The following is a 12,247-nucleotide window of genomic DNA, read 5'->3' on the forward strand; positions in this document are numbered from 1 at the left end:
GTATATCTTATCAAATCTTCATAATGAACATCAGTTCAAAGGGCAAAGTATATCTTACCTTATTTCAACTCTTCACAATCAATATAGAATATAGAATATCAGAATAATTCTTTTCTAAATTAAATTTAAAAGTGACTAGTAATAATCAATCATTAATTAACTTACCAAAATAAAAATGGTTCTTACTAGCATCAAAGTTTTGACTCACACTAATTTTAATTTTCTTTTTCTTTTTCTTTTAAAATTAAAATTTCGACATCAGTTATAAATTTCTTTGAAAAATGTAGGATAAGGAGACTGCATTTGTTTAACACCGTGAAAGAATCAACGGCTTCAAATCAGTCATTTTCAAAGCACGGTCTCCGATGTCTACGCTACAGTGTTTTCTCTCACACACTATCCCGGTATTTGTGATTTAGCGTCTGCCACGTCAGTAACGGGTCCATTAAGTGCATGACAATTCATAATTAATTAATATAATTAATATACTAAACAAAATAAATTACATTAACACGATCATGGTCGGCGCAAAGGAACGGCTCAGATCGAATCTAAAATCGCGCACACGGAACCTAGAAGTAGAGTAACATTTCTTCCGAGACAGTTTGCTTTTACAGTCCTTCCCTCAACCATGATTCGTTCCCTCTCGCTATTCCCAAGATAAAGCAACAACACGAAGAGAGAGAGAGAAAAAACAACGAAGTGATTCTCCCAATGAAGTTAATCGACGACGGAGCCGGTGGTCGGAAAGTGTTGGTCGGAGTTAAATTAGATCCCCGGAGCCGCGAGTTGCTGACGTGGGCACTTGTTAAGGTCGCCGAGCCCGGTGACCTCGTTATCGCGCTTCACGTTCTCGACACCGTAACTGGTCTCTCTCTCTTTCTCGTTCTATCTCTTTCTATTAGCATTGCTTTTGTTGAAACCGTTGTGTTGAATATAGAATGTGAATGTTTATGTGTAGAGGGAACATCGTCGCTGCTATCTCTGGTGAAGACTTTCGATTCAGTTCTCGCCGTTTACGAAGGCTTCTGCAATTTGAAGCAGGTTCGTTAGGATGTCGAGAAAGGGAGGGAAAATGATGAATGAACAGTTTAAAGATTTTTTATCGGTTTTTGGAAACTGAAATTCACTGTGTTGTTTTTGATCTTCAGGTTGATCTTAGGTTGAAAGTGTGCAGAGGTGATTCGGTTCGGAAGCTTCTAGTGCAAGAGGCGAGAGCGTTTGGAGTTTCGACGGTGATTCTAGGAACTTCGAAATCTCATCATACAATCCGTTCGTCTTCGTGGGTTGCTAAGTATTGCGCGAAGAAATTGCATAAGTGTGTTTCTGTTTTCGCTGTTGATAATGGCAAAATCGCTTTTCAAAGAGAAGCTAGTGATCAAGGTTTTGGTTCCCGCTTTCTTTTTCTGGTTTATTTTTGTATATGAATTATTGCTATTTTCAGCTTTGGTTGTGAATTGTGTTACAGTTATTCATCAATGGTCCTGTGTTTTTTTTCTTCTATTGTTCTGGGAGTTTATTTGAGTGTTGTTGTTATGGCAGAAAAATTGCACGAAGGTCCACATTTATCATCAAGATCGTTGGTGATTTTTACTAATAAAAGTGTGAAGAATTGTGAAAGTTGTGCTCTGCGAGAGATTTCGGAAACTGAATATAATCAAGGGGACTTGCTTGATGATTGTGAAACGGAAAACCCGCTTGCTATGGTACCGTTTCAAAAGCTTGACGATGATTCCGTGGTGGGTACTTCTAAACAGACAAAACCTGGTTGGTCACTCATTCGCAATGTATTTCAGCACAAAAAGCATACATCTAAGTCTTCACCAAAAAATACATTTGTTTTCCAACGGGCAATACGACATTCCAGCAGTCATTCTTCAGCTGTAGTCTATCCAGATCATAAACAGATTAATATTGATCAACTTGATGAGTCTACCCTGGATGGGGAGAGTGGTGCCATTGTGCCGTTTGGATCCGCTATCATCTTACCTCCTCCCACTCTTTGCAGTGGTGCAGGTAGCCTTCCTGAAGAATTGTTGGTTTTACGGGAGAAGTACTCGGCTTCTTGTAGATTGTATAGTTTGCAGGAACTTGTTGCTGCAACTGTAAACTTCTCATCCAGTAAGCTTTCATCAATCCAACTTTTGTTTCCCAGTTTTCATTCTACCCACATGCTTGAGATATGTTCTGATACTCTCCTTAATTGTGTTTTTAGATAATTTGGTTGGCAAAGGTGGCAGTAGTGATGTTTACAGAGGGTGTCTTCCCGAAGGCAAGGAATTGGCTGTGAAAATTTTGAAACCGTCGGAGAATGTGGTAAAAGAGTTCGCTCAAGAAGTTGAGATTGTTACAACTTTGCATCATAAGAACACAATATCTCTATCTGGTTTTTGTTTAGAGGGAAACCATTTATTACTGGTTTATGATTTTTTATCAAGAGGAAGCCTAGAAGAAAACCTTCACGGTAGATTATTTGGCATTGTTTGTAAATTGCAAGTGATTGTGTAATTACTTTCTCTAATTTGTTTTTCTTGTGCTCTCTGGAATAGGTAACAGAATTAACTATAATTCATTTGGCTGGCAAGAGAGGTACCGAGTGGCTGTGGGTGTAGCCGAGGCCTTGGATTATCTGCATAATGGCTGTGCCCGAGCTGTAATCCATAGGGATGTCAAATCTTCTAATATCCTTCTTTCAGATGATTTTGAGGCTCAGGTGCTGTAATATATTTACTCTCCTTGTTCTGATAGGCATTGTCATCTTTTTATATTTCTTCCTACATGATTTCAGCTATACCCTTCCTCTAAGCCACATGTTTATTTCTTCAGCTCTCAGATTTTGGACTGGCTAGTTGGGGTTCTTCTTCTTCTCATATTATTTGTACTGATGTTGCCGGAACATTTGGGTGAGTAGCATTCCTTTTTCTATCTTCCCTTGTTTATCTTTATTTGATTCGGTCTGAAAAGGTTTTATCTGGCAGGTACCTAGCTCCTGAATATTTTATGCACGGTAGAGTTACTGAAAAAATTGATGTATATGCATTTGGTGTTGTACTCCTTGAGCTTCTATCCAATAGGAAACCCATTAACAATGAATCTCCAAAGGGCCAAGAGAGCCTTGTTATGTGGGTAAGTTTTTTTTAGAGTCTTATAAGTTCAGCATCTAAGATAGTTACAACACTGTAAGTATGTGCTAATACTAGAACTCTGCATTCCATAAGTATTTCATCCTAAGAGTTGGAACTTGGAAGTCAATATGACTAATGACCACATCCAATTTCAGGCAACATCAATCTTGAAAAGTGGGAAGATTTCCCAGTTGCTTGACCCAAGCCTTGGCAGTAAATACAATGATTGCCAGATCAAGAGAATGGTTTTAGCTGCTACTCTTTGTATTAGACGAGTTCCTAGATTGCGACCTCAAATCCGAGTTGTAAGTCCTTTGCCTACGCAAATTCATTCCCTTCTGTTTGTCTCACACTATGTGTCCTTTGGGATATCAATCACGTTTTTTCAATAATGCAGATACTGAAACTTCTTCATGGTGATGAAGAAGTAACAAGATGGGCAGAACAAGAAGTTTGTGCACCGGAGACACATGATGGATTTGACGAGGAACCAGTTCGAACAAATATCCAGTCCCACCTTAACCTTGCTTTGCTGGACTTGGAGGATGATGCAGTTTCTATCAGTAGCACTGAGCAGAGTGTCTCATTGGAGGATTATTTGCAAGGAAGATGGAGTCGCTGCTCAAGTTTTGATTAAATATTTCACCACGGTATCGTCTGGAAATCAAATGCATGTTTTGCTTATATTATTTTGTTTCCCTAAGTTAGATTTTCAAAATTCTGCGGCAGCGCGAATTGGGTCTTGGAAGAGAGGTCCAAAAAATGTCCCCCTCCTTGACTTTGTAGCCATGTTTCAGTCTGATCTACAAAAGGATCTCAAAAAATGTCCCCCTCCTTGACTTTGTAGCCATGTTTCAGTCTGTTCTACAAAAGGATCTTATCAGAAACATTTGGCCTTTCTGGAGCAAACTCTTTGCAGGCTAGCATGTAGATTTGGATTTTAAAAAAATGAAGAGTGTATATTCTGCCACTAAAGATCGACCTCTTGCTTCTTAGTTCTATGGTGGTGCGTCCAAAATTCACTTAGACCATTGGTGTGTGTCATGGTTGATTAGTTGAAACATGACAGATTCGATTTTTGTTGTTCTACTGTAACCATTTTTCTTCTCAGGGTTGAAACATGATACACTCTGTCGTTTATAAAGTCTTCGTAAGGGTGAGGTAACTTTCATTGGATTTAGATTCTATTATTATGAAGTGCGAAGTTGTAAATAGGATTTGTATTATGGGTTTTGGGTTAATCCTTTATGTAAGTTGTTATATTTCCAGTGTAAATAGGTCATTTTCAAAGTAAAACTTCGACATTCACATATCTAATTGCTGACTAAGATGAACCTCATATACAAATGTTATTTTTGAAGATCTGATGTCAAAATATTAATCTTTGAAGTTTGTATTACAAGTTTGGACTTTGGAGACAATGTATATTTATGTTATTGACTTTAGCTTTAAAATAATAGCACCACAGTGTATTTGTATATAGTATTTACGGTACGTAGAAGTAGTTATTGACCGATTATATGAAATTAGAACATCAATAATTATTTGTTTAAGTAATGATTCGGGTTCTTGAAAAGATAGATGATCGGATCTTCATCTATATCTCACGTTCTTGTTCAGAACTCTCAATGCAAGTGTTTCATGAGAACCTAGTCATATAATATATATAACCCTAGTCTTTACTCATTATGAGCCAAGGGTTAAAACCCACATTTTCCACGCCAATCAGGTTTCAGATACTCAACTTTTAATTAAAAAGACCACTTAATCCATAAAAATGTTTATTTATGGATCTCACAAGAATCACGATTAACCTGTTTTTCACAAACTAAACAACAATTCTTTGTAGCCCACAAAAGTTAGATAAATCTAACATTCTCTCACTTGGGCAAAATCAATTGTGTGATTTTTATTTTTAAAATACATTTTGAAAACGACTCTCAGGTTAATGACTAATTTTTTAAAATGCGGACGCATTTTAAGGAAATGCATGATTCCACGTTTAGTGTCTGAATATGACTTCATCTAACAAAAGGCAAACAGTATTGAATCATGACGATTATTATATCCTTCATTGACATAAAACATTTAGTGGTTACAAATACTACGAATTTCGTTAATTAGTCATCAACGTGGAGTTTGACAAGAAAATAACATATGTCAATATGATCCAACAATCAACTGCTATTTTCTTTGTCAGTCCTTAACAATTTCTCTCAAATGCATTGAAGACAAAGAAATGGCATGGTTTTACAAACCATAACGCCTCAACTTCAATATGGCGTCGACCATCGACACTGTGATCCCGACAACGCCGAGCTTAAAATTATACCTCAGCTCCAACATGACATCGACCATTGGTATAATGATCCCGAAGACGCCGAACTCAAAATTATAACCATGCTTCGAACTCCAAACTAACGTCGGTCATAGGCACAGTGGTCCCAATGACACTGAGGTTTTTTTTTTACCGAGATAACCCAGTTTTTCGAAAAAATTCCCAAAATACCCCACGTTTCAAAAAAAATCCCAAATTACCCCACTTTTAGGAGGTGTCGCCAATTGGATTGGCGACTCCTCTTAAAACTTAAAGGGAGGCGCCAATTGGATTGGCTAGGGCAGGTGCCCTAGCCAATCCAATTGGCGCCTATGTGTAATTTTTAAGATGAGGCGTCAATCCAATTGGCGACACCCTTAAAAAAGCCTCAAATGAGAAAACCTTTAACATGAAAGTTGTATATCTTTTCAAGACAATGAATTTGGACATAAATTTTGCATCATTTGGAATTGTTTTGAGAAAGTTATGGGCAGTTGAAGTTGGACTACTGAGTTTTTCAACTGTTATCTGACCTATAATGTTTTGCATTATCGCATGTGTTTCTTTTAGAATTATGAAATTTTGTCCAACATAACATTTGAAGTAGACATCTCAAATTTTACAATGCACTTTGTCCCACCTCAAAATAATTAAAAATGAGTGAGTTAGGTCCTTGTGAACTTGACCCAAAATTAGGGTTTCTGTCAAAACATGTGTGTGTGAATTTTGCCAAAAGGGACCAACTTCAAGCCCTTCTGTTTGAATGATAAAAGCCTCAAATGGCAAAATCTTCAACATAAAAGTTGTAGATCTTTTCAAGACAATGAATTTGGACTAAAATTTTGCATCATTTGCATTTTTTTTTAGAAAGGTATGGGCACCTGAACTTGGACTCTTTGACATTTCAATTGTTATGTGGCCTATAATGTTTTGTATTATCATATGTGTTTATTTTTGAATTATGAAATTTTGTCCAACATAACAATTTAAGTAGACATCTCAAACTTTGCAATGCACTTTGTCCCACCTCAAAATCATAAAAAATGAGTGAGTTAGGTTCTTGGGTAGTTGACCCAAAATTAGGGTTTCAGTCAAAACATGTGTATGTGAAATTTGCCAAAATGGAGTTTAGACAAAGAAACCTAATGTTTGGAGTTTACGCAAAGATAAATTTGATATAATACGACTTGATATTAATAAAATTTGGAGTTTACACAAAGAATCCTAATGGTGATGACCGGGATCACCTAACCGACCTCCGGTCCCACATCCCCTAGCTACCCTAACCCTTGGTCCTAACCCACGTTGACGATTCTGCACCGGTGTTTGTTCATCTGAGGGGCCAAAAGCGTCATTACCTCCTACAGGAGAAGATCCGTTGAGGTATTCAGCCAACTCAGCATAGTCTTCAGTATTCAATGATGGTGTACCGGCGTAGCTGAGTTCATGACCCATGCCAGAGAAGTTGGGGTGTGGTTGACTCATGGATGGGCGACCGGGACGGTTGAAGGGAGACATGGGTGTGAATGATGTGTCTAGGAAAGGTTGGAAAGGTTGTTGGGGTGTTTTGAATACATAGGGTTGTGGGATGTTTTGGTTTTGTGATGTTTGGGCTTCTTGGCTACGGTAGGAGGAGGGGCGGTTAGTGTTTTGGCTAAGGCGACTTTGGTAGAGTGATGGTGTGGGGGCGAAGCGATGTTCGGTCTGAGGTTGATGGTCCATTTGTTGGTGGTGGTATGGGGTATGTTCTTGGTATTGGGGTTGGGTGAATGGCATGTTTTGGTTGTATGTTTGTGTGTTTGTGGAACAGAAAGTTTGACGGATAGGTGGTTGTGAGAAACCAGGCTGAGAATGTTGTTGGGGGTTAGATGTTGATCCTTCTTGTGTGTAACTTGTCTGGCGTGGGTCGTAGAGGTATATATCATCGACGATGAATTGAAAACCAACCGATATGTACCAAGCCATATAAGTACGACTTGGTTTTACCTCATTTGGCATGACTGCGTCAGTTAAGACATGGGCATGATGGTGCTTCCACTTGCGACACTCTAATCTTGCGAAGGTTTGCCAAGGGTTGAAGTTCCATTGGTCGTTCACTTTACGCATATGCCATTCTCCTAGACTAGCTGGGGGATCTGGGATATTCTGGACCATACCGAACTGCAGCTTCACATGATCGGTGTTGTGCATCTCCACAGTTGTGAACTGCATTATCGGTGTGCATGCTGTCCATACGGCTGCGTCTTCTGTGTTGACCTCATGCTCATGATCCAGATTAAGGTATGGACGCCAAATGAACTGAAATGTTAAAGAAGATAGGATTATAATGAATGTAGAAAAAGTTAACATAATATGACGAAATAATGAAGTTATTTTGCTTACGTCTGTCGGTCGAAGGTGATCCAACAGGTTGCGATACTGAGTAATACAGTGTCTCGGACATCTGTTGTAACTCATACCACGTGCCGACCATCTACACCAAAAAGTTAATGTGTCAAGCATGCAAGCTAGTTCTGAGATGATGTGTCTGTCATGCAAGTTACTCTGAGATGATGTGTCAAGCATGCTAGCTAGTTCTGAGATGATGTGTCAGTCATGCAAGACAGTGTGAGTTGATGTGTCAACCATGCTAGCTAGTTCTGAGATGATGTGTCAGTCATGCAAGACAGTGTGAGTTGATGTGTCAACCATGCAAGCTATCAAGAAGTGGTGTCTTCCAAACACCCCAACAACCTTTCCAACCTTTCCTAGACGCATCATTCACACCCATGTCTCCCTTCAACCGTCTCGGTCGCCCATCCATGAGTCAACCACACCCCAACTTCTCTGGCATGGGTCATGAGCTCAGCTACGCCGGTACACCATCATTGAATACTGAAGACTATGCTGAGTTGGCTGAATACCTCAACGGATCTTCTCCTGTAGGAGGTAATGATGCTTCTAGCCCCTCAGATGAACAAACACCGGTGCAGAATCGTCAACGTGGGTTAGGGCCAAGGGTTAGGGTAGCTAGGGGATGTGGGACCGGAGGTCGCTTAGGTGATCCCGGTCATCACCATTAGGATTCTTTGTGTAAACTCCAAATTTTATTAATATCAAGTCGTATTATATCAAATTTATCTTTGTGTAAACTCCAAACATTAGGTTTCTTTGTCTAAACTCCATTTTGGCAAAATTCACATACACATGTTTTGACGGAAACCCTAATTTTGGGTCAACTACCCAAGAACCTAACTCACTCATTTTTTATGATTTTAAGGTGGGACAAAGTGCATTGCAAAGTTTGAGATATCTACTTAAATTGTTATGTTGGACAAAATTTCATAATTCAAAAATAAACACATATGATAATACAAAACATTATAGGCCACATAACAATTGAAATGTCAAAGAGTCCAAGTTCAGGTGCCCATACCTTTCTCAAAAAAAATGCAAATGATGCAAAATTTTAGTCCAAATTCATTGTCTTGAAAAGATCTACAACTTTTATGTTGAAGGTTTTGTCATTTGAGGCTTTTATCATTCAAACAGAAGGGCTTGAAGTTGGTCCCTTTTGGCAAAATTCACATACACATGTTTTGACAGAAACCCTAATTTTGGGTCAAGTTCGCAAGGACCTAACTCACTCATTTTTAATTATTTTGAGGTGGGACAAAGTTCATTGCAAAATTTGAGATGCCTACTTCAAATGTTATGTTGGACAAAATTTCATAATTCTAAAAGAAACACATGCGATAATGCAAAACATTATAGGTCAGATAACAGTTGAAAAACTCAGTAGTCCAACTTCAACTGCCCATAACTTTCTCAAAACAATTCCAAATGATGCAAAATTTATGTCCAAATTCATTGTCTTGAAAAGATCTACAACTTTTGTGTTGGAGGTTTTCTCATTTGAGGCTTTTTTAAGGGTGTCGCCAATTGGATTGGCGCCTCCTCTTAAAAATTACACATAGGCGCCAATTGGATTGGCTAGGGCACCTGCCCTAGCCAATCCAATTGGCGCCTCCCTTTAAGTTTTAAGAGGAGTCGCCAATCCAATTGGCGACACCTCCTAAAAGTGGGGTAGTTTGGGAATTTTTTTGAAACGTGGGGTATTTTGGGAATTTTTTCGAAAAACTGGGTTATCTCGGTAAAAAAACCTGACACTGAGTCCCAATTTTAACAATTGACATGTAAATAAACAATGACAAATAATAATAACAATATTAATTGTAAAATTAATTGCTTAATATAAAAAGTACTTGACAATTCAACACTTAAATTGTCCAAAATAAAATAGAACATGATGAGAAAATGACATAAAGAACAAACTCCGACTAACCAAGTACATCAAAAGAACTCACAAGTCCATGCTCTCAACATGATTTTTGAACATAATGGGCTAAGTCCCTTAGTTAGGGGATCAACTAGCATGAAATCAATATCAATATACTCAACAACAATGACATTTTTCTTTACAGATCTCTGACTGTTAAATACCTTAACTACAAATGCTTAAAACCGCTAGAAATTTTATTATTCTTAGATTAGAACACAGATGCACTATTATCACAGTAAACATTTAATGGCTCAGCAATGGAATCAACAATGCGAAGTCCATTCACTAAATTTCTCAACCAAACAACATGAGTGACAACAACATAACAAGCAATAAACTCTTCTTGCACGGTAGAAGAGGCAACACGAGTTTGCTTTTTACTCTTCCAAGATATTGCACCTCCAATTTTTATGTAACAGGAAGTAGATTTTCTATCATTAACACATCCAGCAAAATCAAAGTCAGTATACCCAACTATTTCCAAGTTGTCATCTTTCCTAAAAACAAGCATATACTCTTTAGTTCTCTGCAAATATCTCATCACTTTCTTAGCAGCAATCCAATGATTATTCCCAAGACCATACTGGTATCGTCCCAAGACGCCAACTATGAAAGCAATGTCAGGTCTAATGCATACTTGAGCATACATCAAGCTGCCCAACACATTGTCAAAGGGGTTTCCCTTCATTTCTGCCAACTCGCTCTCATTTTTAGGACATTGATCTTTACTGAATTTGTCACCTTTAGTAACTAGAAAATCCCCTGGCTTACATTTCTACATATTGAACCTCTTCAGGACTCTATCAATATAAGCCCTCCATGACAAGCCAAGTACACCACATGAACTATCTATGTGTATATCAATTCCCAACACAAAAGATGCTTCACCAAGATCTTTCATATCAAAGAACTTGGTTATCATAAGCTTGGTCTCATGAAGTAGACCAAGATCACTACTAGCAAGCAAAATATCATTAAGATACAATATGAGAAAATTGAATTTGCTCCCACTGACCTTAAAGTAGATGCATTGATCAACTTTATCTTCTTCAAAATCCAAGGAAGTCACAACCTCATCAAATTTTAAGTACTATTGTCTAGAAGCCTGTTTTAAACCATAAATAGATTTTCTTAATTTGCAAACCAAATGCTTATTATCACTTGTCACAAAACCCTTGGGATGTTGCATGTACACCTCCTTATTAAGATCACCATTTAGAAAAACAGTCTTAACATCCATCTGATGCAATTCCAAGTTAAAATATGCTACAAGGGCCATAGCGATTCTAAAAGAGTCTTTAGTGGAAACAAGAGAAAAAGTTTCATTAAAATCAATCCCCTCTTTTTGTGTGAAGCCCTTAGCCACAAGTCTTACCTTAAATCTCTCAATTTTACCTTTTAAGTCCTTCTTTGTTTTGAATATCCACTTGCAGCCAATCGCCTTACAACTTATTGGCAACTTCACTAGTTCCCAAATATTAAAAAATTTCCATCATAAAAGGCAAACTGAAATAAAAGTTTATCCAAACGAGATACTAAATTAAATTCCTCCTAAAAGAAGGTACGCAAGATGTATCTTTCAAAACAAGTTCAAAACCAATTCCTAGAATTAATCTTACATCTCCCACTAGCCCCACAATAACTTTAAGATTATTTCCTACCCTGAGCTTGCTTTCCCTCAAGTTTGGTCTCTGTTGGTTTCTGAACCCATATAAGGACACAACAATATGGGTTGTAGAACCACTATCAAGTCACCAAGAATTAATGGTAACATCAACTAAGTTAGATTCAAAATAGACAAAAGTTAAATGATTACCTTCAAATTTGTTCTTGTTGTCTAACCAAGTTTTAAAATCATGACAATTAGTTTTCTTATGTCCATTTTCCTTACACCAAAAACACCAAAAGAATTTCTTAAAAGCAACTGATTTAGGACCTCTTATGTTATGGTGTTGACCATTACCTGGTTTCCTAAACTCAGGATGTCTATGAGAAACAATGTGAGTGTATTTCTTATTTTTCCAAGAATTCTTACCATAATGGGGTTTATCATGAACAATCATAAGGGTTAAATCACTTCTTTCCTTCTTGAGTTTGTCTTTTTCAGCTATACACTTGGTAATAGCAGTAAGAGATTCTTTAACATTCTCTTTCTCACGAAATCCACTTATCAAATGTTCAGAAATGGTCCTCTTAATAGCGCACAAGCTAAGTCGGTCACTCCTCTCCCACTTAGCTAATTTTTCTTTCTCTTTAGGTGTACTCTGATAATTGATCATAGGTTTGGTTTCACGTAGTGCCATGACAGAATCAACAATCCCTAATGTAAATTCTAAGTATTTTTTTTTCCATTTCTTAAAATTAGACCCGTTCAAGATCTCAATTGAAGCAGAACAGTTGTTCATAGAGAATATCATTATTGAGACAAAACAAGAATGCATTAGAACAAATAATAAAGGCAAGATATAACTTTAATGAACATAA

General features: G+C 37.6%; 2 protein-coding genes across 2 annotated transcripts; one reads left to right on the top strand and one right to left on the bottom strand.

The window, feature by feature from the left end:
• Positions 1 to 592: 592 nt before the first annotated feature.
• On the top strand, positions 593 to 4,485 carry LOC127079145 (probable receptor-like protein kinase At3g17420). Its single transcript, XM_051019564.1, has 10 exons — positions 593 to 868; positions 962 to 1,044; positions 1,152 to 1,383; positions 1,543 to 2,121; positions 2,216 to 2,464; positions 2,550 to 2,713; positions 2,827 to 2,903; positions 2,979 to 3,126; positions 3,281 to 3,430; positions 3,523 to 4,485. The coding sequence occupies exons 1-10, from the start codon at positions 715 to 717 to the stop codon at positions 3,760 to 3,762; spliced, it is 2,076 nt and encodes a 691-aa protein (XP_050875521.1). The 5' UTR covers positions 593 to 714; the 3' UTR covers positions 3,763 to 4,485.
• Positions 4,486 to 9,971: 5,486 nt separating this feature from the next.
• LOC127079350 (secreted RxLR effector protein 161-like) lies at positions 9,972 to 10,451 on the bottom strand. The gene has a single exon (XM_051019745.1). The coding sequence runs from the start codon at positions 10,449 to 10,451 to the stop codon at positions 9,972 to 9,974; it is 480 nt and encodes a 159-aa protein (XP_050875702.1).
• Positions 10,452 to 12,247: the final 1,796 nt, after the last annotated feature.

This window comes from Lathyrus oleraceus, chromosome 5 (assembly GCF_024323335.1).
Source record: "Lathyrus oleraceus cultivar Zhongwan6 chromosome 5, CAAS_Psat_ZW6_1.0, whole genome shotgun sequence".
Lineage (NCBI taxonomy): Eukaryota > Viridiplantae > Streptophyta > Magnoliopsida > Fabales > Fabaceae > Lathyrus > Lathyrus oleraceus.